The sequence below is a fragment of the Plectropomus leopardus genome, chromosome 16 (genome assembly GCF_026936395.1).
Source record: "Plectropomus leopardus strain MGB_pleo_1.0 chromosome 16, ASM2693639v1, whole genome shotgun sequence".
In the NCBI taxonomy this organism is placed as follows: Eukaryota; Metazoa; Chordata; class Actinopteri; order Perciformes; family Serranidae; genus Plectropomus; species Plectropomus leopardus.
In genome coordinates, this window is record NC_142191.1 from 3,833,214 (window position 1) to 3,855,745 (window position 22,532).

The 22,532-nt window shown below is 41.0% G+C and overlaps 1 protein-coding gene across 8 annotated transcripts in view; it reads left to right on the forward strand.

Moving 5' to 3' along the window:
- Positions 1 to 22,532, forward strand: part of klhl29 (kelch-like family member 29) — a 380,738-nt gene that overhangs the window by 246,341 nt on the left and 111,865 nt on the right. For all 8 annotated transcript variants that reach the window (XM_088089183.1, XM_088089186.1, XM_042503866.2 and 5 more), the window contains 2 exons: positions 5,563 to 5,675; positions 8,565 to 8,711. In XM_088089183.1, the coding sequence (XP_087945309.1) occupies positions 5,563 to 5,675; positions 8,565 to 8,711 (260 nt within the window). The remainder of the gene's footprint in view (positions 1 to 5,562; positions 5,676 to 8,564; positions 8,712 to 22,532) is intronic.

Sequence of the window (22,532 nt, forward strand, 5' to 3'; positions counted from 1 at the left end):
ATACCGTCATGTGATTCCCATTCAAGACAATCTGGTAAGAACTGCTTCATCTTTTCAATATGGGCTTCAAAACTGTTTTAAAATGCAAAATGATGGAATTGTAGAAATAAAAAATGTGATTTATCAACATTACATGTTGAAGTCAGAAATGAATCACGATTTTTAAATTGAATCTTTGACAGACTGAGCTATATGCTCATATCAGCGAGTGTGCAAGTCTGTTACATCAGATACATACAAGCTTTCCTGCTGCAGCTTCTGCAGCCTCGTGTATTTTCATCCACTGTCATGCTTCATCACTATGCACAACCTCACTGAACGTCTCCTGTAAAGAAGCTAAATCCTCGCTGACTCGTTTTTGTCGTGTTTCCAAAGCCGGCAACCATGCGAGAATTGCGCCTCAGTCGGGCACGCTGCCTCTGATGTCGTCCCAGTGGGCAAGACCAAGCACAGGGGCAGATTTATAAAAAGGTCAGGGAACAATTGTCACTTAAATGTCAAATCCTCTGGCCTGAACCATGAGAAAAATAGCAAAACAGATTGATACTTCGACAAGATATGGAAAGTGGAGCAAAGGAGAGGGAGGGGCTTCCAGGAGCTCGAGGGGGGGGGGGGGTCACATGAAACGCAAAATGGCATGTTCCAGATTTTAGTGGGTAACCAACCAAAAAGCTGCAAATGTCAGTCTTTGCATTCCATTTAATAAATTGTTTTGGGTATCGGTAACACAAGGGAAGTGCATGTTAGCAAAAAGGTCAGCGGCAGGAAAGGAGTGAAAAGAAAGTAAAAAGAGAACCAGCAGCCCACGTTATTGATTTGTTTTTCTCGATTTGGAAAAAGAAAAAAAACAACAAACAGGGAAGCCATTTGTAGACTTCATTGCCAGAGAGACGTCAATCCATTCTCCCCCCGACAAGATTCATGACATTTCAGCACATTAGAGGGGGGAGAAATGCAGGCGCAAGCGTGTGTCCTTGAGCAAAGAGAAATTGATACTGTGTCAGATATTATTGAAGTTTGTAACAAATACGCCGAGGAGAAATAGCATCTCCTCGACCTACTTATACCACTCTGACTTTTGTTCACACAACTTCAGATTCCAGCAAATGAAAACTTACCTGCTCATCGTTCGCCAGCCGCTCCGCCAGAAATCAGAACCGTTGTGTCATCCGAAGATTCAAAGTGAATTAGTGACATGCAAAGTCTGCAGATGACTGAATGCATGTCCTCAAATGGGATTTTTTAAACATTTTTCGAGAGATTACTCAAATTAAAACATATTCTAAATACTTTTGTGTCTTTTGTACTTCAAAATTGTTTTGCTGAGCCTCTTAAAATTCCAAACCAAACTAAACAGTGTCCTGGCTGCGTCTCCTCTGTCATTGTCGTGTTGCAGGTGCACTGCACACTTACAAAAATGTCTTTGTGGTAAATGATGTATGAATTTTACACCGTGTCCTAACAGCAAGTGAGCGTCACCCTCTGTGCACACTGAATTTGTCAGAAAGGCACCTCTGTTTCGTCATGTAAACCATCAATGTAAGCCCCTTTTACACAGCCTCTTCAAGGTGGGATTTTCATGCCATCTGCTGCCTCGCTGTTCTGTATAAAAGGTACAAGAGCAAAATGGGGGAACAGAGTTGTCTCACCTTTAAGGCGGCAACTGAGGTAGAAACAGCACCTGAAACGTATGTATAAAGTGGACAGCAGGCAGGTCGGGATCATGGATAGGACAGGTGTGACATTTTGACCCACTGTGGGAGTTTAAAAGAGCAAATAACTCAAAGAAGAAAAGCAGCTGAAAAGTCCACAAATTGGGAAAACAGTAGGTGGGTTTCCATTACAGATATGTGCAGAACTAATGCAATACTTTTGAAATGTCGATAAAACTAATTAAACTAAATAATTGCGAAGATGGCTGCATTTCCACTGAGTGATGTCACGTGACTTCTCTTCTGGCGATAACATTATAAGAAGCTTGGTAATGGATGTTCAAAACATTAGCAGCCTTATTTCTGTTGCAGCCATCGCACTAACCGTCATTATTTCCAATCAAAGGCCACATAGGCGAGTTATGGAGCCATGATGGAAAGGTGAGCCCCTTATACATGGGAGCAGTCACGTATGAGGATTTCGGGGAGCTGATAGTCCACGATTTCACAGAGGAATTGTGGATTCAAAACTTCCTCATGATCCGCTCAACTTTCTCAGAGTTACGTGATGCAATAACAGCTCTTGTAGCTCCTGCTGCATCATGAGGGAGCCAGTTCCTACTGACAAGCTCACAGCCATAGCATCATGTGACCTAGAAAGGCCAAAAAAGTGTTTTCATTGTTGTTTTGCAAAATATGGCTTTTTCAAGTCACCTAAAATACCACCTCATGCCAGCATAAAAAACTTTTTTTGTGATAAATGGAATTTCTTTTTTGAAAATTGATGTTTTCCATTAGGCGTATTTTAGATTTTATATTTGCAGTTTGACATGTTAAACCCCTTCTATTGTTTACAAAGTGCTGCCAACACATTTGTTTTATTACACACCGTCTGCACTTTGGCCCGGCGTCGACTTATTGCTGCAGAGGACTAACACGGTCATGCAGCTTTATATGTCCATAATGCAAACAAACTAGCTACGTATTAGCTGTACACTCGACTGCAGACTTAACCACCTGAAACATGGGCCAGTACGGTCTGTTGTTCTATCTTTGTACTTTTCAAACAGAAAACACACATTCAAACACACAATCATAATATTTACTGGAAATGACATACAAGATACACTGATCCGCCACAACATGAAAACCCCTGACAGGTGAAGTGAATAACATCGATCATCATTTTGTTGCAATTCGATTTTTCGCTGGGTAACCTTTGGTCCTGGCATCCATGTGAATGCCACTTGACACACACCTCCCACCCAAACAAGATTACAGACCAAGTAATCCCCCTCATGGCAGCGGAGCTCCTCGGTGACAGTGGTCCTCCCAGCAGGACATTGCACCCTGCTACACCGTTAAAAATGCTCAGGAACGGCCCGAGAAACGTGACAAAGAGCTCAAAGTGTCAACTTGACCTCCACATCCCTGAGATCCTAATCGATTCAGCATCTGTGGGACGTGGCTGTACCCCAGAGGTCCTGTGCCTTGCCAGGTTAGAGGCCCCACTGTGGATCACACTAACCTGTCGTGGCATGCGCAGGACCTGTGGATGATGTCCTGTGGTGTCTTGCACTCAGGCGTTACAGGCGGATCCTTTGAATCCTGTGGATTGCGAGGTGAGGTACTGGCACATCCCACAGATGCTCACTCAGATTAGGATTTGGAGAATTTAGAGGCCAGGGTGACATCTTGAGCTCTTTGTCATGTTCCTGGCGTCATTCCTGAGCAGTTTTTACAGTGTTGCCTGGTGCATTGTGCTGATTGGTGTAGATAACAGTAAGGAGGTTGTTAATGGAGATGATTTTTTACCAGCAGTTTTGAGCTCTGATAACCTCCTTCCAGCCAGCTGCCACCTTATTTAGGTTTTTGTAGTTAAATTAGAACTCCTCATTTCAAGATAGGTCCACGTCCATTGGTGAGCTTTCAAAGCAAGCATCAGGAATAATAAGTAACTGGGTGTCTGACAAAAGTTCAAAACGGCAACAATGCATCACTTGCAGACAGTTGAACTTACCAATAAAAGCAAAACAAACAAACTTGCATTGCATTCAGTAAGGACACTGTGTGTAACAAAAACAAATAACTTAATCCCTTCAACTAACTGGGGTTAGTATCGTTTGGGTTTTTTTTCTCGATACTGGTGATAACGTTATACTTTTAAAACAGTGCTGGTACCTAAATGGTGCCTGAACTTTTTTTTCCAGTTGAAAAGGCAAATTTAAACATGAAATTGATGCAATATTCTTAACAGTTTAGAGAATACTTGAATACAAAATTAGATAAACACAAATTCACCTTATAAATAAAACTGAACCCAACTACAATCATTTAACACTAAATACCATTAACAGTAATACTAACAGCAAAATGAATTTTAATTTGGGATCTTTAATTGTCTACCTTACTCAGGAAAGACTCAGCAGACAGACTGTAAGACTGTAACTACAATGCTGGTCCACCTTAACAGACCACCTTAAGGATCTGCGGAGGTTAACTTAGCTTAGTTTACTTCAGTGCTAACTCCTTTCACTGTTCACACGCTGCACTGCGACCAAACATCATACTCTCTGCGCTGCTCACCGCAGCCTCACTATCACCATCACAGACACACACTCACTCGCTCCATCTTCCTCACTTGTGCTTGCTCTCCATTTCGCCTCTCACAAAGCCTTGCACCAAAATGAAGCACAAAAATCTGGGTTACGATTCGGCCCAGTTGGTACTAGTTGTATAGGAACCGGTACCATGTTGGCACCAGGTTTTAGTAACTAACCATATAAGTAATCTATTTTTAATGACACTAACTGTATTCAGAATGCCACCAATTTAAAATATACCTGAACACAGTTAAACGTAAAGTTTAATGTAGTTAAAATAAGTTGACACTTTTACTCTGTTAATCCCCAAACCCCGGTGCCATGCTCCAAATTTAGCCATATTTAGGAGGACTTAAACTGCAAACCTGGCTGTCCCGCTTTGAACAAACTAATGAAAGGTTTGTGCAGTGTAGTGCTCTGAATGTACGAGTGTGCACTGAAATAACGCTTCATCTGCTCAAATGGCACAGCAGAGCAACATTTTCAAACAGCCTTTTGTTTAGGCCCTAACCCCCACTTTGATGCAGCGTGAAGCCCACTTTTATTCGGTCTTTGGTTTGGCTTTTGTTTCGTTATGATTTAGCAGATGTGAGGTGACCTTTTTGGCTGATATTTGTTTAGGAAACACTCTCAGACTCTGTCTTCAGCGATAAAAGGCCTGGCACCGCTTCTCTTTGATGGCTATTGTTTAATCAGGCCTCTTTCAGTGGCCGCTGACCCAGTTCATCCACGCGATTGCCCGCTTGTGTGTGAACGCCACACCACCAACACTTTCCCCTCTCTTGTGATAAATGGCTGCGTGTGTTAAAAAACTAAAATTACAGACACACCACCGTAAATGCTTCACCCTTACAAGAGATCACAGGCGCGCAGTGTAAGCCTTCTCCCCGCTGGCCTGGCTATCAGCGTAGTTTCATATATTCTCGACTGTGTGTGTGTGTTAGACTCCGAGATCTGACAGGACTTCTTTAAAGTGGCCCAGCTAATCCCAAATCCCGCTCCCTGCCATCCACCACCTCCTGCCTGGGCTGTGAGCGATCGATTCCCCTCGTTGTTTGTCCCCGGAGCTGTTTTGAGTTATTATACTTGTTCTCCCTTAGTCTCAGGCAGATATACACCCGATAGGCTACAGGTCTGCGCTACCTGCAGCTGCCTTTTCTGTCTCTGATTTCTGTGATGTTTTTCTGGATGTCTGAATGATGTTTGGGTTTTTTTTTCTCTGTATTAATCAACCTGCCTGTGTCTTTGTTTCTCTTGTTTTTGTTTTTCTGTCTCATCATCGCGCCGACCTCGTTTATCGACTCCAGAGAAACAATTGACTGCAGCGAACTGTCTGGGAGTGCTGGCGATGGCTGAAGCCATGACTTGCACGGAGCTCCATAACATGGCCAAAGCTTTCGCCCTGCAGAACTTCCCTGAGGTGGGTAGAGATTTGTCATTTGTGAATTTTTGTGAAAGCCATATGTTAGATCAGACAGAAAAAATGACAGACTTAGAGCCCATATGAAGGAAGCACCGGGGAAATACTGTAATTTAACCCCTGCAACATCCAAATCTGTCTTAATATAAGATGTAAACTGAAATGTTTCATGTGAACGTGATCCTCAACCTACAGTTTTGTATTTAATTGTCCTTGTTTGATGTTGCAAAAATTAAAAAAAGACATTATTAGGTGGAAAAGGGAAAAATAAAGGCAAATAAAACTATTATCAATGGTAATAAAATCTAATTGAAATTATGACAATAATTAAGTCAGAGGAATAGTTATGATCATCTGCATATGAATTACTCACCTTGTGTTGTTTTTGTGAAGAAAACTTTGTTTGTCTTGGTTGCCTCCACAGTGAACAAAGAATCCAAAAAAGAGTCACAGGGGTCCAACGATGGCAAAACCTCACCAAAACATCTGTTTAACAACTCTCACACAACTCATACAGTATAATCCAAGTCACATTTATCCTGTCGTATGCTCAGTAAACAAACATACAGCTCTTTCTGATGGGGAACTGAACTAAAAATGAATCTCTGTCTTTAAAGCCAGTTTATTGTTTTAAAGGCTTTATTCAGATTCACCAGAGTCACAAAATAACTCAAAAAGCTAACTGATGGAGGCAGCAGTAGACCAGCAGCTCCTGTGTCCAGCGAGGTAAAATTACTGTTTTTGTTTAGTGGGGGGGTCTTTAAAGAAGCATGGATAAGTTTCACCTTAAGTTCAGGTCCATGTCAGAAGAGGTTCCCTTTTTGGGAAGCTCTAAACATGCAACAACATAAATTAAGACTTGGATTTTACTGCAGGAGCTGTGTGAGATTGTAAATAGATGTGTTTACCTAGTTTTGCTGTTGTTAAATACTGACTCAGAATTTATGTCAGTCGAATCAGATCACAATTAATCATTTAAAAAGTTTGAAGAGTTTCAGCAGAACGTCCAGTGTGACAGCATTCACATAATACAGGGAGAAAAGGTAAATATGCTGGCGAGAGATAGGAAATGTGCATTTTTTATGGCACTAGATATCAAACAAAGACCAGGGACTGTGTCGTATTAAGCTGGTGTGAATTGTAAATTAACCACTTCTAAATAAAAAGTAATGAGAAGGTCAAGAGCACTCCCTACGCTACAAAATCTGGGGACTAAAATATCTGCAGCAGTACATTGCACAGCACACTGACTAACAAAAAATGAAAAAAAAAAAATTGCTCAACTTGAAACAGTCTCAGTCCACTGAGGGGTTTCCAACTGATGAGTCAAATCTTCAACTTTTAAGGGGCAGCCCCAGTTTTTGTATTCTTTATTCTCCTGAGGCATGTGGGAAAGTTTTCTTCATGAATTCAACATGAAATAGGCCGAGTAACTGACCTACAAATATTCTTTTGAGATCGAAATATTCCTTTACTACACATAACAATAAATAGATTAATGAATAAATTGGGTTCACCTGAGATTTAGCAAAATTGTTTCTACCTATAATAATACTGCAGGAGCCCTTAGATAACCCAATAAAAATGTGAAAAATTAAGTCTGACAGAAGCACCAGAGAAACGCAGAGATCTCTGCTTTCTGGAAGCATTAGAAGAGAGTGAATCACACACTGTCGGACAGAAAATTGCTTTGCCGCACTCTAGGGTTTGAGAGTATGATGGCGGTCTGACCCCACCATCATCTCGGATGCCACAGCAGGCGTTTTTCAATAGCCATCAAAGAAGAAAATACACAAATAGTCTTTCTAGTTAATCTTCAGCTGCATTACTGGATACATCTTTTCATCAAGAAGCACTGATGAAGTGTTAAAGGAATAGTTCAAGTATCTGGGAAGCAAGGTCAAAGTTACTATAGTACTATACTATAGTTGTCCGTTTCAGTATGAAGGTTGGCTTTGAGTACATAGATAGATACATAGATAGATATTTCTAATTTAATTCAGGATAAATGAAAACCAGAGATGTTTTCAGCTGTTCTTCAAAATGCATCACTTTGTGCCAAAACTCCAATTTATCCATAGAAATGAAATGTAGGGCTGAAACGAACAGATCCCTCGTCCATTACAACAGAACATGTTTTAGGATCTCTCGATCTATGGTTAGCTATATTTGACTCAACCCAAATGCACCGACTTAATTGATGGGATATCTATAAGCCAATCACGGTGCTGAAGTCCTCGTCTAAAGTGACTGCAGTAGGGCACTTTTTTGGCAAGCATGGCCGACCGAGAGGCAATAAGGAAGCACAAGGCACATTTCAGTCTATAAACCATATTATTAAAGTACATGATTCATTTGTGTTTATGTTATGAGTTACAAGAAAATTACCAAGCTGCACAAGAAGTTGTGCAGCTGGTAAATGTGGAGCTAATTTCAGTCCATTTATATATATTTTATAGATTACTTTACTGGGTAGCTTCCCCCCTGAGGTCCATTAAAGCCTTATTGATCTAATATTATAATGTATTATCTCCGCTGTAGGTGTAAGCCTGCAGGGGATCATGCGTTTGGTTGTGTGTGTGCCTGCATAAGCGTGTGAGTGTGTACGTCTGTCTGCAGCCAATCTTGAAAACTACTCGACCAATCAGCCTAATTTTTACCCTCAAATACGTTGTATCTATTTGTGTGCACAGTTATGACTGTATGTCTCAGGATCTGTCTCGATAACACTGACTCACAGTTGTTTAAAACCTGTTTTATTGACTGTTTTGTGTTATTGACAATATTTGCTCTGAGATGAAACGCAGTAGAGGTGTGAAGTTGCAGAAAATAGAAATAATAAACATGTGATATCATTTGAGTTTAAGTGTTTATTTCGTAATGCTTCAGGTGGCGGGACAAGAGGAGATTCTGAACGTGTCCAAGGAGGACCTGGTGGCCTACCTGTCCAACGACAGCCTCAACACCAAGGCTGAGGAGCTGGTCTACGAGACGGTCATCAAATGGATCAAACAAGACCCCGACTCCAGAGTGCAGGTAATAAAACAGAGACCTGATGGGTGTGTTATTGAAGTGTGTGTTTCTGCTCCACTTTGACACCACAGCGCACTTTACTAAAATGAGCACACATTTTATCAGGAGACAAAAGAAGCGAGGTGAAACCTCTCGTTACCGCTGACAGTACAGATACTGTATGTCTGCAGAGCTGCATTAGCGCCGCTGTTCTATCGACTTTCCCCCGTCTGCTCCGAGAGCTGCACAGCATGAAAAACCAGTAAAGTGACTCGTCGTTCTCTCTTGGTAGTGTTCATCAACTTTGAGCTTCAGATGCAGCCTAACACAGCAGTTGTTCGTAATCCCAGGAGTGCTTTGCCCTCAGTATGTGCTCTATTCTTAGTTACACTTCATTTGTTTGTGAGAGACTGTACCGCATGAGAAATCACAACAAAAACACAGGCAGTCCTTTTTTTTCTGTAAGACTAACAGGTGTGCAATTTATTCCTAGAGGCCGTTAATCATAATCAAAGGTTATGTCCCACGGAGAGGTATTGACAGTGAGGTACAGGGGGTCAAATTTTAACAAACGTGGAATCGATATGCCTCAAGGTCAGAGCGTCGGCTCACGTTCATGAAAAGGTAAATGGACTGCACTGAGGAGGGATATCCATCCGGCGGGTAAAAAACCTCAGGTCATGAGATTTTTATGGATTGAGTCATGAAAACCATGAATTTAAAGCTGATGATTTTTAAGTATTTTATAGCTGTTTAAAAATGGAGGTGAGATTATTATCAGATAAATTACACCGGTCCATCACCAGAGTCATTCATTCAGAGTAATGCCTTCTCATCAACTTGCACGAGGGAGAACTGCCTTATATCAGCCGGATCAGATCCGGCACAGACCTCGGCAATCAATGTAACTTTATCGGCATCCACTTTTATGAGGCACATTCGTCAATATTTGAATTTTTTTTTACCTTTCGGATTAAACATTTCGCATTTATCTTGTGATATGTGGCACTCTGTAATCCATCAGGCCTACTGGGTGTTTTGTAGTGGAGGATTTTACATTATGTGCAACACAAAGCATAAGGACAGGCCATTGAGAGCAGATGGAGACGCTCGTTAGTTGCTCACGTAGGTGCTGAGAGAAATAAAAAAAAAAAATAAACAGTTTGGGAGGAGTTTTTATGCCTCTGTGCCTCTGAATCTTAAGAGCGCCTTCAAGGTATTTCTTCATATTTGGGGCAGAGGTCCACTTAGACTCAAATATGAAGTTATTAGATCTTGGTGTTCAAGGTCAACGGGATCTTGCATCACTCTTATTCTTCTGAACGCCATATGTCAAGGAGGCTTTGAAGGTGTTTCTTCAACTTTGGCACAAACGTCCACTTGAACTGTGCCAAAGACCTCATGAGTTTCATTCTTATGAGAGCACTATTTCAAGAATGCCAGGAGAAAAAAAAAATCAAATTTGGCACAAATGTCGACTTGGACTCAATGATGAACTGGTCAGATTTTGGTGGTCAAAGGGTGATGTGACGTTGCACCTATCTCTTTTCTGTTTTCGCAATATCTCAAGAGGGCCTTGGGGGAGTTTTCTGAAATTTGGCAAAAATGTCCACTTGGACCTGATGCAATATGTCAAGAACACCCAGAGAGAATTTCTTCAAATTTGGCACAAACATCCACTTTGATCATTTTGTGGTCAAAGGTAAATGTAACCTTTTGTTCATCTCATTTTCATGAATGTCAACGGTGAGTGTGACCTCACAACACGTTTTTGGCCATAACTCAAGAATCCAATACGCTAAACATTACAAAATTTCACACAGATGTTCAACAGGACATAATGATGAAGTGATGACATTTTATATTCAAAAGGTCAAAGGTCAGCTTCAATGTGACATCATAATGTTTGCCAAGAACGCTTTTCTAGCCATCCGTGACGTCAGAACTCAGGAACAGGAGGGGAGATATTTGGTCAGATACTGAACTGATGACTATAATCTTAATAATCTCTGCTGATTGTCGAGGTCATCTGAAGTCGGGGAGAAGATGTTTGAAGCATTTTTCACAGATTCGGATGTAAACTGTAACTGGTGCGCGGACGTACAGCCACAAGGCGGTAATTCAAGTTTCATGACATGGTGACTGATAAATCCACTGAAATTGGAATTTCTGGGGTGACTGATAGGAAATTTGACTCAGTGCAGATTCACAAAGATCCACAACAAGGCTGACGCACAGTTTTCAGGAGAACACACGACCCCTGTCATCTGCATCGAAAAAACGTCCAGCCAGCTCAGTCCGGCCGACTCCTGCAATCTCACACTCTAATGGAGAGGTGCAGAGGTGAGTTACTCAGATGAAGTAGAAGAACGAAATAAAAAAGAAGAAATGGAACATTTTCCCGGTTGTCTGAACAACCCACCGCACTGGTTCCTGAGACGAGACACCCGGGTCACCCCGTCTCAGAAGAGAGAGAGGAGGAGGGGCGGATAGAGAGAAGTGGAGTGAGAGAAAGAAGCAGAGCGAGACAGAAAGACATAAACGGGCGAGGAGTGATTGAGAAAGTGAGAAAGAGAGGCCCCTGTGTTCCAATCTGATATCCAACAGTTTGTGCCTCTGCGCACAGCCATGACATCCAGGCAGGGGAGCTGTGATTGAGCTCTCGGTCAAGCTCAAATCTCCTGCCCATGTGTGACCGAAAAACAACGGAGCCAGCCCGAGGCCCGCGGAGAGGACAGAGGGGGAGGAGAAGAGACGAGGCTGTTCCCATCATGCCACAGGAGAAGGCTGTGTGGCCCCGAGGGCTGAGTTTACACACACACACACACACACACACACACACACACACACACACACACACACACACACACACACACACACACACACGGTCCAGCTCATCGTCGTCACCCTCGCTCGCCTCCGTCACTGCTGCCTGTTTGGGGCCAGAGAGCTGCGGAAATCAGAACCTGTGACACTTTTTAATGACATGTCATGACAAAATGTCACAAACTCAGGCGAGGGGGAGGGAGGAAAAGCTTTAAGCCGTGAGCTAAGTTTGCATTCATCAGAGCGTGTGTGTGTTTTTGTGCGTTTGTGTGTCTGTGCATGTGCTGTGGGTTGTAAGCTGCAGGCCATAGAGTGGAAAAGTGGCATATTGAAGGCGCTGGGTAAATAATATGCAATTTTCTCTCCCCGCTATGCTGTCACTAACATCCGACGGCACCAGGAAACGGGGCCCGGACATCGCTTAGAGACAGAGGGAGCGCATTTGAGCGTTAATAACGGTTTGCTTTGAGACACAGAGCCACTGAACGAAGGAAGAGAGCTGTGTCACTTTTCTTTGATTGAGTATCATTGCAGGTGTGCCGCCCTGCAAGTGTCCATATGTGTCTGTTTTAAAGTCTTTTAACTAAATATCAAATTTCAGCAGAAAAGAGACGCTTTCGCTACAGAGGAGCGTAGAATTTAGTGCTGAATCAAGAAGTTACTTCACAACAAATTGGATGAAAATTAACAATCTTGTGCTTACTTGCCGACTGTCATGTGAGAGGATTGATACAACTGTCTGTTAAAGTCCCCCTCCACTCAAAAATGAGTTTTTATGCCTCTGCACCAGCGTTAGCCGTAGCCTGAGGCGTTGTGTGTTTGAGTTGTCCCCCTGTTCATTTGTTGAGTTGTCCCAGTCTCATGAACGCGATATCTCAAGATTGCTTTTAGACAATATTCTTCAAATTTAGCACAAACTTCCATTTGGACTCAATGATAAACTGTGTAAACTGTTGATGGTCAAAGGTCAAGGTCACTGCGACCTTGCCTGTCTTATTGTGAAGGCGATATTTCAAGATATATTTGGATTTGTTGTTTTGTGTGATTGTAAACTGGATGTGCTTTTTTTTTGCAAACCAGTTAATCAGTTATGCAAACCCTAGCAGTCCAATGTTTTACATTTGTCCAGAATTTTAATTGAAAACTTTAAAAAAAGGAGCTACCATTACTGAATGTGAAGGAGTTACAGTCTTGACTTGATGTCACAGACGTCTATGTATTGTGTTACAGAAATGTCTTTTACGTTATAAGACGGTTATACTAAAGCACTCCTTTGTGCACCAGTTAACCCTGAACCTAAATATGCAGCTTAATTATAGCTCAAATGCACTTTGAGAGGTCATGAATGGTGTTAAATGTACGTGTCATGTTTCTTGTCTTTGATGTTGTAAATGGAGCTGCTGGGAGGCAAAAAAAATCTAGAGGGTGTGATAGTAAAATATTATAATCATCATATTTAAACCACACTGCAAATAGACAAAGACTAGTAAACTAAGAAAACATCTTAGTTTTTCCAGTGTTTCCAGTGTTTACAGAGGACACTCAATAGTGATGCACACAGATGATTTACGTTTGTTTTTTAGTCTATGGTTACTGGAGTCAGTGTTGTTACAAAATGAGTTTAAATGTGAGTTTTTCTGCAGTAAAGCCAGCATCCACTCTGCAAAAGAAGGCAATGAGGAACTAAAAAGAAATTGAAAAAAAAAGAAATGATCAAGAAATTACAAGAAAAATTTCTTAAAATAAGCAAATGAAAATGAAGAAAAAATCAAAAATCAAAGAAGAAAATGTGTAAAAATAAAAAACAAAAAAAGCAGCAGCATATTTGCAGCATATTCTCCAAATAGACAAAGATGTTTTTTTAATTTGCTTGTGTTTTGTCCATTTGCAGCACGGTTGCAACTGTCGGCCGCCGTCGAAAAGCTTAGAGACTCACAGAGCAAAGACAGTGAAACTCATGATACAAACTGAACCTGATAACATTCCAAAATGGCGTTGATTCGTGGTTTTGATGCGGCTATTTTCTTTTTTTCCCTGGAAAGTATCCCTGCTGTTAGTTTGTTTGTAGTTGGCGTGGAGGTGAAATACTGCTCCCTATTAGACGGGAGCATGTGGCCAGGTATGACACGCTGCACCTTTAATGTAGTCTAAACAAAGAGACTCACCCTTTAATGACCGTAAAACAGAACATCTGAGAGCTGAACCCGCCTCCACATTCAGTCACCGCTTCCATAAGCAAGAGGTGTCCCGCGTCGTGTTTTCTCTGTGAAGGTGCTGACAGAGAGAGAGACCTGTCCTTCCTTTCACCCGGCACGCTTTTGTGGGACGACCACAGACACATGGCTCCAATTATAACAGGCCAGTCGCTGCCAAATCCCTGAATAGGACCTCCATTACGCCTCACTTGAACATATTTCATAAAGGATCCTATCTTGCCAGGTGACTCAACCTGACAAAAGAGGCTGATTAATTGGCTCTTTGGAAAGTGGCCAACTAATGTAACAGCTAAAAAGGACAGTTAATGGTGTGTTTTCATGATTTCAAAAAAAAAAAAAGGGGGCAGTTGTGCCATTAGCAAAGACCTGCCGTCCACTCATCAGAAATAACAATGGCCTGCCCTGACATTTGCAGCTCCGAAGCCAAATTAATATAGTTAAAGATGTTGCTTTATATCCTTTAACTCTTTAAAACCTGAGCAAATTGGCTTGGACTCTTTTAAAAACATGAGAAGAAGAGAAAGAAGGAAGAAAAAAAAAGAAAGAAATGGTTAGAAAAATAGCAGGAAAATAGTAAAATTACCTAAAACATCAACTGGCCCAAGAGTTAGCAAAAAATTAGTACAAGAAAGTGAATTACCTGAAAATAAGCACAATGAATTGTAAGTATATAAAAAACAAACAAAAAATAACTTTTATTTTATAAATGTTATTTTATTTTTTATCTACATAAAATAATATAAAATATAACAATTATTATAATCATGAATATAGTTTCCAGGATATTTTTTTACTTATTATCTAATAATCCTCACCACTTTTTTTTAAAACTAAAATTAAGGTGAGTTACTCGTCACAGTTAACTAATTTCTTGCTTTTTGTGGTACATTTCTTGCCAAGTTAGCCATTGCCTTTTTTCCCATAACGCTTTCGAAAGAAATGAAACCAGTTTGCTCAGGTTTTGTAGTACCAAATAGCTTGTGAAAGGCATCTGAATGCAGCACAAGAAAAGTGATACTGGTCCAGGTTTGAAAGGGATTTAAAGGGTTGAGATAGTGCTAAATTAGAAAAAAAAAACATTTAAAGAATCTGTTTTCTGAGATGATATATAATATAATTTTAATATTTGTTTAAAATATATTTTAATATATATCTAATACTATAATGTATATATATATATATATATATATATATATATATATATATATATATATATATATATATATATATATATATATATATATATTTATTTATTTCCTTTTTTTTTAATTCCAATTGTGTTGACAATTGCATTGCTTATTGCTTGTAAAAGGTATCAGAACGCAGCACAAGAAAACCAATGTCAGTCCAGGTGTTAAAGAGTTAAAGTCACTCTGTATTATTTTGGGGATTTTATACAATTGACTCTGTTAATGTTGCGAGGTGATTCTTTTTTTTTTTGCCTCCAGCGCTCATTAGGAAAAAAAAAATCATTTTCCCAGAACAAATGATGCTATCATTATGTAGTCGGAGTACAAAATTATCAAAGGACAAAAATGCTTTGAGGCTGTGTTGGGATATAAACGTTTCCCTCACTGTTTTACGATTCATTTACCTTCAAAACTACAAATGACCCTTTCACCACAAGCATCACTTTTAATTTAGCGATTCTCCTTTTGAGCTCCGAGTTCAAAACGGGAACTTTTCATCACCGCGGACCCCTTAAGAAAAGGTTAATTGTGTTTTTGGAGATGAGAAGCTTTGTGTCACAACAATCATCCCTGAAGAGGAAACTGAGGCGGTTATAGAGCGGGGCGAAATGTTCGGGCAGGCCGACACCCGTGCAACCTGTGACAAATATGGGCTCTTGAGGAGACACAGCCAGGAAATGGAGATTGATGCAGTGTGCAGTCCTTCTCCTCCTGCCTCTCTGCCTCTCCAACTCACACGAATACGTCCCTGCATGCACACACATATAGGGATTTGCACAGAACGCACAGGATGTCACTGTTCATATCCCAAACGTTCACACAAGACTGGAAATCGCTCGTGTATCGGCCCCGAGCACGACTCGCGTATTAGAGAGCGGGATGGGATCTGATCCAAGCCACTGAACTCCGGACCTCCGTTCTCATCTGTGTCCTTTGTCGTCCCAGAGCGCGCTCGGTCCTGATGTGTGCAGCCAGTTGAACCGCGGTCACTCAAGCACGGCGGCTGCATATCCACAGCGAGTCAAAGGCGCCTCATTTCCACCGCGCGCTCTTAGAAACACACGAGGGTTGCACGAGCTGTACAACACACAGAGAACAAACAAATCATCAGTTCAACGGAAGCAATCCTTTGTTTTCCCGAGATTCATGAAGGATGGTAAAAGTGGGCCGCGCTACATCATCATGTCTCGCCTCGAACTAGCTCAAAACGCAGCAGCTCAGCTTCTTATTGGTTTTAACAAACATCACATCACCTTTACTCTGCCCTCTTTCCACTGGCTCCCTGTTTGATTTAGAATTGATTTTAAGATTTTATTGATCACTTTTAAAGCTCGTCTGGGTTGTCTGGGAAATGTTGACCCCTTTCAGCCAAATGTTGACCCCTTTGAGACCCCTTAGATCCTCCGGTAGGGTAACCTTCTGGCTGTTTCGTAGTCAAGGATTGAATCTAAAGGTGATCATGTTTTTGCCATAACATGTCATTCTATAACTGATCAATGAAGGGACAAATACCCCCCAAAATAATCTTAAAACCCCATCTAAATAGATTTCTGTTTATGTGATGTCAGTGTTTTTTTCTTTAGTATTTTGTCATTTTAGTACTTTTATTGCTTTAATTTATTTTTTAATGTTTTATTTGAATTTACTCATGCTGACGTTGTGTCTTGGATTTTGCATTTTTATGCCTCCGCACTGCCGATGACCAGGCAGGAGGCCTTATTTTTTTGGGTTGTCTCATTCTTGTGAACACCATATCTCAGGAGTGCATTGAGGTAATTTCTTAAAATTTGGCACAAATGCCCTCTTGTATGCAGTGATGAACAGATTAGAATTTGGTGGTCAAAGGTTAAAGGCCATGGTCAATGTGACCTTTTTTTTGTGAATTTGGTGGTCAAAGGTCACTGTGACCTTATGAAATATGCTTTTGGCTATAACTCACAAATTTATATAGTGCATATATCATGAGAGGTGGTGGTCAAAGGTCAAAGTCAGTGTGACCTAGCCTTCGACACGTGGTCAGATACTGAATTTGTGACACTAACTTTGATTTAGTTTTTTCTTGCTTATGTTTTGGTTGGACTTTATAGCTCTCTGTTGCTATGTTGTCTTTTGAGCGTCCTGTCTGTGCTTTTGCAGAAACAGGATACTTTTGAAGGTGCTTTATATATGAAGTTATAGTTATTATAATCATGAGAGCTCGGAGCACAGAAGTTACGAGTGAATGTCAAAGAGCAGAAGGTTGAGAAACAAGCCAGAAAGTTTTCTGTTACTCTGCAGCAAGCAGACATTCATATGATTATTTTTTGTGTTAAATGAGCAGAAGAAAGTTTTTTTTAATGAAGTCATGCTGAAAAAAGCCTCAAAGGAGAACACATTGCACCTGTCAGTTGTTGCTCAGGGCAGCAGTCAGCGTCTGTCGTCCGCTCCATCTCTCTCCACCCCGCCACTCGTCTGTCCTTCTGATTGATTCGTACACATCGTCATGCAGTCGCAAACGAAAACAAAACACAACCCCGTTCAGCAAAGCATCTCTTGAACCCAAATGAAGTGCCATTTGCAAGAGCATATTTTACTCATCCATTACCAGAGGAAAAAGCACACGCATGTGTTTTCACACACAAACCTCAAAAAGGACACCGAGCTGTGGTCATTTCAGCTGAGTGGGTTTGTTAGCGCTGTGAGGCTAAACATGGGCACGCGCTCTATTGAACACTCGTGAGTCAGTGAGTGTGTTTTATTTATTTTTATTTTTCATACAGAGCTGCGTTTTAAGCATCGGGTTGTCCATTTTTCACACTAAAGCAGACGCGTGCTCCTATCAGAGCAAAGCAAATAGATATGACCGTTCATGTGTCATTTATTTGATGTCGTTGTGGCACTGAATCATTTCACACACACACGTACAGTGAGAGGCGTTAGTCCTCGCTGACAGTAGTGGAATGGAAAATGCTCAGTGGACATTTGTCATCTGTGTTAGCGGATGGCAGCTTCACGGCTGCTTCTCCGCTGCCTCTGACAGATCTGAGAGGCTCCTGTTAGACACATTATCCCTGCCTTTCACCAGGATCATCCTATTCACATCCTCTGTCCACCTTTCCTCAGTGTATGTATATGTGTGTGTAGAGGACAGAAAAAAGTGAGTTTTGTGCTGGGCTGTGCAGCAGCATTTTCTGCAGGTTCAAGAGAGGTGAAGTCACATGGTGTTATTGGTGCTGCATATCAGAATACAAGTGGATAAACATATGGAGTCCTCATAAATGACCCTTGGAAAATAGAAGAGGGGGAAAAAGTGTGTGTGGGCGGACAAGCTAAAAGTAGCGCCTCCATATGTCCAGACTTCTGTGAATACTTTCCATATGGTCCACCTGTTGAAAAAAAAACACAGAACTTTTTATTATGAACTTGAAAAGTTGCTGCCATGTTTTCTTTAAAGAGACTGTTCACCGCCTAGTTTAAAGAATGTGTATTTTTTTTCTCATTCCTGCGGTGCTATTTACCAGTCGAGATTGTTTTGGTTCGTTGTTGACTGTTGGAGATATCAGCTGTAGATGTCTGCCTTCTCTCTAATATAATGGAACTAGATGGCACCCTGCTGGTGGCGCTCAAAGCGCCAAACAAATCTATTTGAAAACTCAACAGCAATGTCTCTTTCCAGAAATCATGACTCAGTTCTATCCTCATACAACAGTTTGTATGATATCTAATGAATTAACTCCCCATAAATGCGTTTGTCACATGAAGTACTTAATGTAAGGGGGGGGTTAGTTGATATAAGGGTCTGAGGTCAGAGGGATGTCGTATGCCGTAAAGCCCTCTGAGACAAATTGGGATTTGTGACGATGGGCTTTATAGGTAAAACTGACTTGACTTAAAGTTGCGCAGGCTGAGGCTGGTTAAGGTGAGTAAAGTTACATAGGCTGGAATAAAGAAAGTAAAGATGTGTAGGTATAGTTTAGGTAAGTAAAGTTATGTTGGTAAGGGTTTAGGAAAAGAAACATGGTGACATCATACCCTGAAATAACACAAATACTGGTCTCCCGGGGTAAAGTCCTGTGTTTGTTTGACCCATTCACAAACCCAACCTGCCTCCTTGCGCAGACTTTGGCTCGGTGTACTACTTCTGTTTAACTCAAGTCACAGTATTGGTGACATGATTCAGCCTGCCTGAATACATGGGGTATAAAAGAATTACTGGCTCGTTATTACTCGGGTTACATACAAATTATGGTGCATACTTTTAGTAAGAATATATACAGTGCATGGGAACAGCATGACAGGTTACTTAAGATAATCCACAGACCTTGTTGTGAGCAGTTTCATGTATAAACTTTTTTCTTCCTACTGAATTACACCTGGCATCTGTATCATTGCCCAGAAAGAAGCGTGCATCTAAGCACCATTGTCTCATCCATGAGTAGATGCACTCTTCCTTCTGCACTGTGATGCAGTTGGCGGGTGTAGTTTGGTAGAGAGAAAATATTTCTTAAATGAAAATGCTCACAGCAAGGTCTGTGGGTTATCTTCTGTAACAGGGTCATGCTTTTTGGAAAGAGACATTGTTATTGAGTTTTTCAAATATATTTTTTGGTGCTTTGAGCACCACAAGCCGAGTACCATCCAGTTCAATTATATTAGAGAGAAGGCAGACATCACTGCAGCCGATATCTCCAACACTCCACAACTTACACCAAAACAATCTAGACTGATAAATAGCACTACAGCTAAGAGGAAAAATATATATTTTTCATTTTAGGGTGAACAAAGGCACAGTCTGTATCTTTCAGTTGGCACAGTAGCTTTAATGATTTGCATCCATTAGATGCCGTCTCTGGTTAAAAGCACACACGGGTTGCTTGCATGAGTAGGCGAGGAGTTGAAAATGACAGGTCACATGCTCCATCTGAAGGGACGGAGCTCACATTCACTCTGCGTGTCTGTGCAAGAGAGAGCGATTGCTCAAGAGGTTGTTAGAGAGAAATGGAGTCAGATGCACGATGCCTGCTCTCATCCGCTGAGTGCAATCACGTCACTCATTGGTGTCAGTGTCGTGAGTACTCTCATTTACCTGATTCAGATTGCACACATGCAAACACAATGACAAATCTAACCCTTTTAGCACATGGCATGCGTCCAGCGCACGCAGTCATCATTCGCCGTGCCTTTTGGGAGGACGATAAAAGCCTTCATCAATATTTACCAGAGTTCACCAGATGAAGGTCCCACTTAGTTTAAATGTCAAATCGTCTTCTTAGCTGTTGGATTATCTTGCGAAAAATCAGACTTCAGCTCATTTTCAGACGTGAATAAAAATCATGACCTATTCAGGTAAACACACATACGGGTCTGCCTCGGCCCTGTCACAGCCCCGCCGGCAATTTCAGACGGCTACAAGAACACGGTAATTTAATTTCCCACACTGAAGACTTGAGCCTCAGTTCACGGGGAGGGCACACGTCGTCAATATTAGTGTAATCCCGAGAGTATATCTGCCTCAAAAAGAGCAAAACCAGAAAAGATTTCATCCACAATCACAATGGATGAAAAGAATTGTGTCATTTCAGGGTTTTGAAGCTTCAGACAGGTGGAGAAGATGGAGGAATGAAGGGGCTTAAGAGCTGCTTGTATTTTTTAACATAATATCTCAACAAAGGGATTGGAGTACAGGATTATCATGCTGCCGCCGTGTTGTCAGGAAGGATAGGCCTCTTTAGATGAAAGTTCAACTCCAAAATCATCAATTACTTATCATTTCACTCCGTGTTTCACTTTCAGACTGCAAGAGTCGACTTATAAATCCATAAAGTGATTTGTAGAACAGAGAAAGAGGTACAGCGTGGCGTTTAAGAGCTCCACAAAGCAAATGCAGAATTAATTCTCCCCAAAATGAATGATTAAACTCTATTTACTAAGTGGGCAGAGATTGAAAAGATGGCAGCGTAGTAATTGACAACATAATGAATGAATACATTGAAGCAAGATTTGCATAAAAGTATGTCATTAGACAAGGTGCCACCATAATCAAACATATACTCTGTTTATCTGTAGTGCATGGTCTACGGGCGTGTCCAAAATGTTGCATAATTTAGGCGCAAAGTAAGGGGCAAGGGGGTTGCACTCGGCCCCTCATTAATCATAGGTGTGTTTTGGGCGTAACATAAATTCAACCAATCACAGTGTCATCTCCTGTTTCCTTCAAAAGCCAGGTGTTCCTGCACCTGGCACACTGCTATTTATTTGTTTATATGGCGAACTGGAGAACCTGAGCGTGCTGCAGCAAGAGCAGTGAGTCACCAGTGATTAAATGTATCTAATTACGTTTACTCAAGTATTTTATTTAAGTATAAATTAAAGTATTTGTAATTGACTAGAGTATTTACATTTTATTTAGCTTTATGCGTCTACTCCACTACATCTTGGAGACAAAAAGATAAACTGAAGGGTGAAGTGTTCCTTCATGTGCTGAGATAATTCTCCTACTTCTTAAGCTAAATAATGTCTTTAAAACTCTCGAGTTTTGATTATTCTCCAGCACCAGGAGGACCCTCATGACATCTCACTGCCTTTCACTCTCAGCTGAACATTTGTCATCATACATTTTCATAATGCACTGTAATTTGATCACAGGGTGACCATAGAAACATACGTAGCAGAAAACACAGTCGTGGAATTGATGGTTTTTTTTTTCTTCTTTCCCTCTCTCCTCTCGTTTGTAGGGAGCGATTAGAGGTGGCAGATAATGTTCCTCTTTTTAATCCACCCCAATAACGTGTTTCTCTCCTTACCTAATAAAAGTTTAAAAAACAAAAATTGCCAAAAGAAGTGCTATTCTGATATTGGTCAATATTGGTCAATGACTTGAAAGCTTTCTGCCACCTCCAAAATGCAATGCACCAAAGTGTGTTCCTTTTTTTTTTTTTTTATCATTTTCCATCCCCTCAAAAGTTAGTCAGTATTGCAGGTCTGTGAAGTCAGCACAAGTGAAACTCATCAGGAGTTCTCTTTTTTCTCTGCTGCTGTTTGTGAAGTTTAAGTTTGGGGGTTGATAATTGATCTGACGATCTGTCAAAACTGATCAGATTGATGGAAGAGAGGAGCAGCTGCTGCAGAAGGGCGTGAAAGCAAACGTTTAGACCCAGCGCAGTGAACAAAAGTTTCACTTTATCTCCACCTAAAGTTCTGCTGCTCCATCTGTGCCCAGAGTACGTGCTGCTCTCTAAGAGTGTGGTGTAATGAATAAATTAACACTTTATAGATTTTCTAACAGCACTCCTAGTAAACAGCCCAGCTCCAAAAATATAAAATCAGTACATGGTGGCAGATGTTTAAATCGTGGTAGGCTGCTTCAAATAAAGTGAATGTTTGAAAAACACTGACTTAAACGCCCATGGAAGCAAGTACATTTACTACTTACACAACTACTGCTTTGCTATGCACGGTTTTACACCAGGTGTTAGACAGGGCCCATATATGTTTTATAGTGTATATCAGACAGACACTAACATCAGTAAGTGAATCAGTGACCACAAGGTACAAGTCTGCAAAAAAAAAAAGCAACAAAGTATTAAGTAAAAATTGCTCACCCAAAATGCAGAAAAAGTCAAGGAAAGACACGA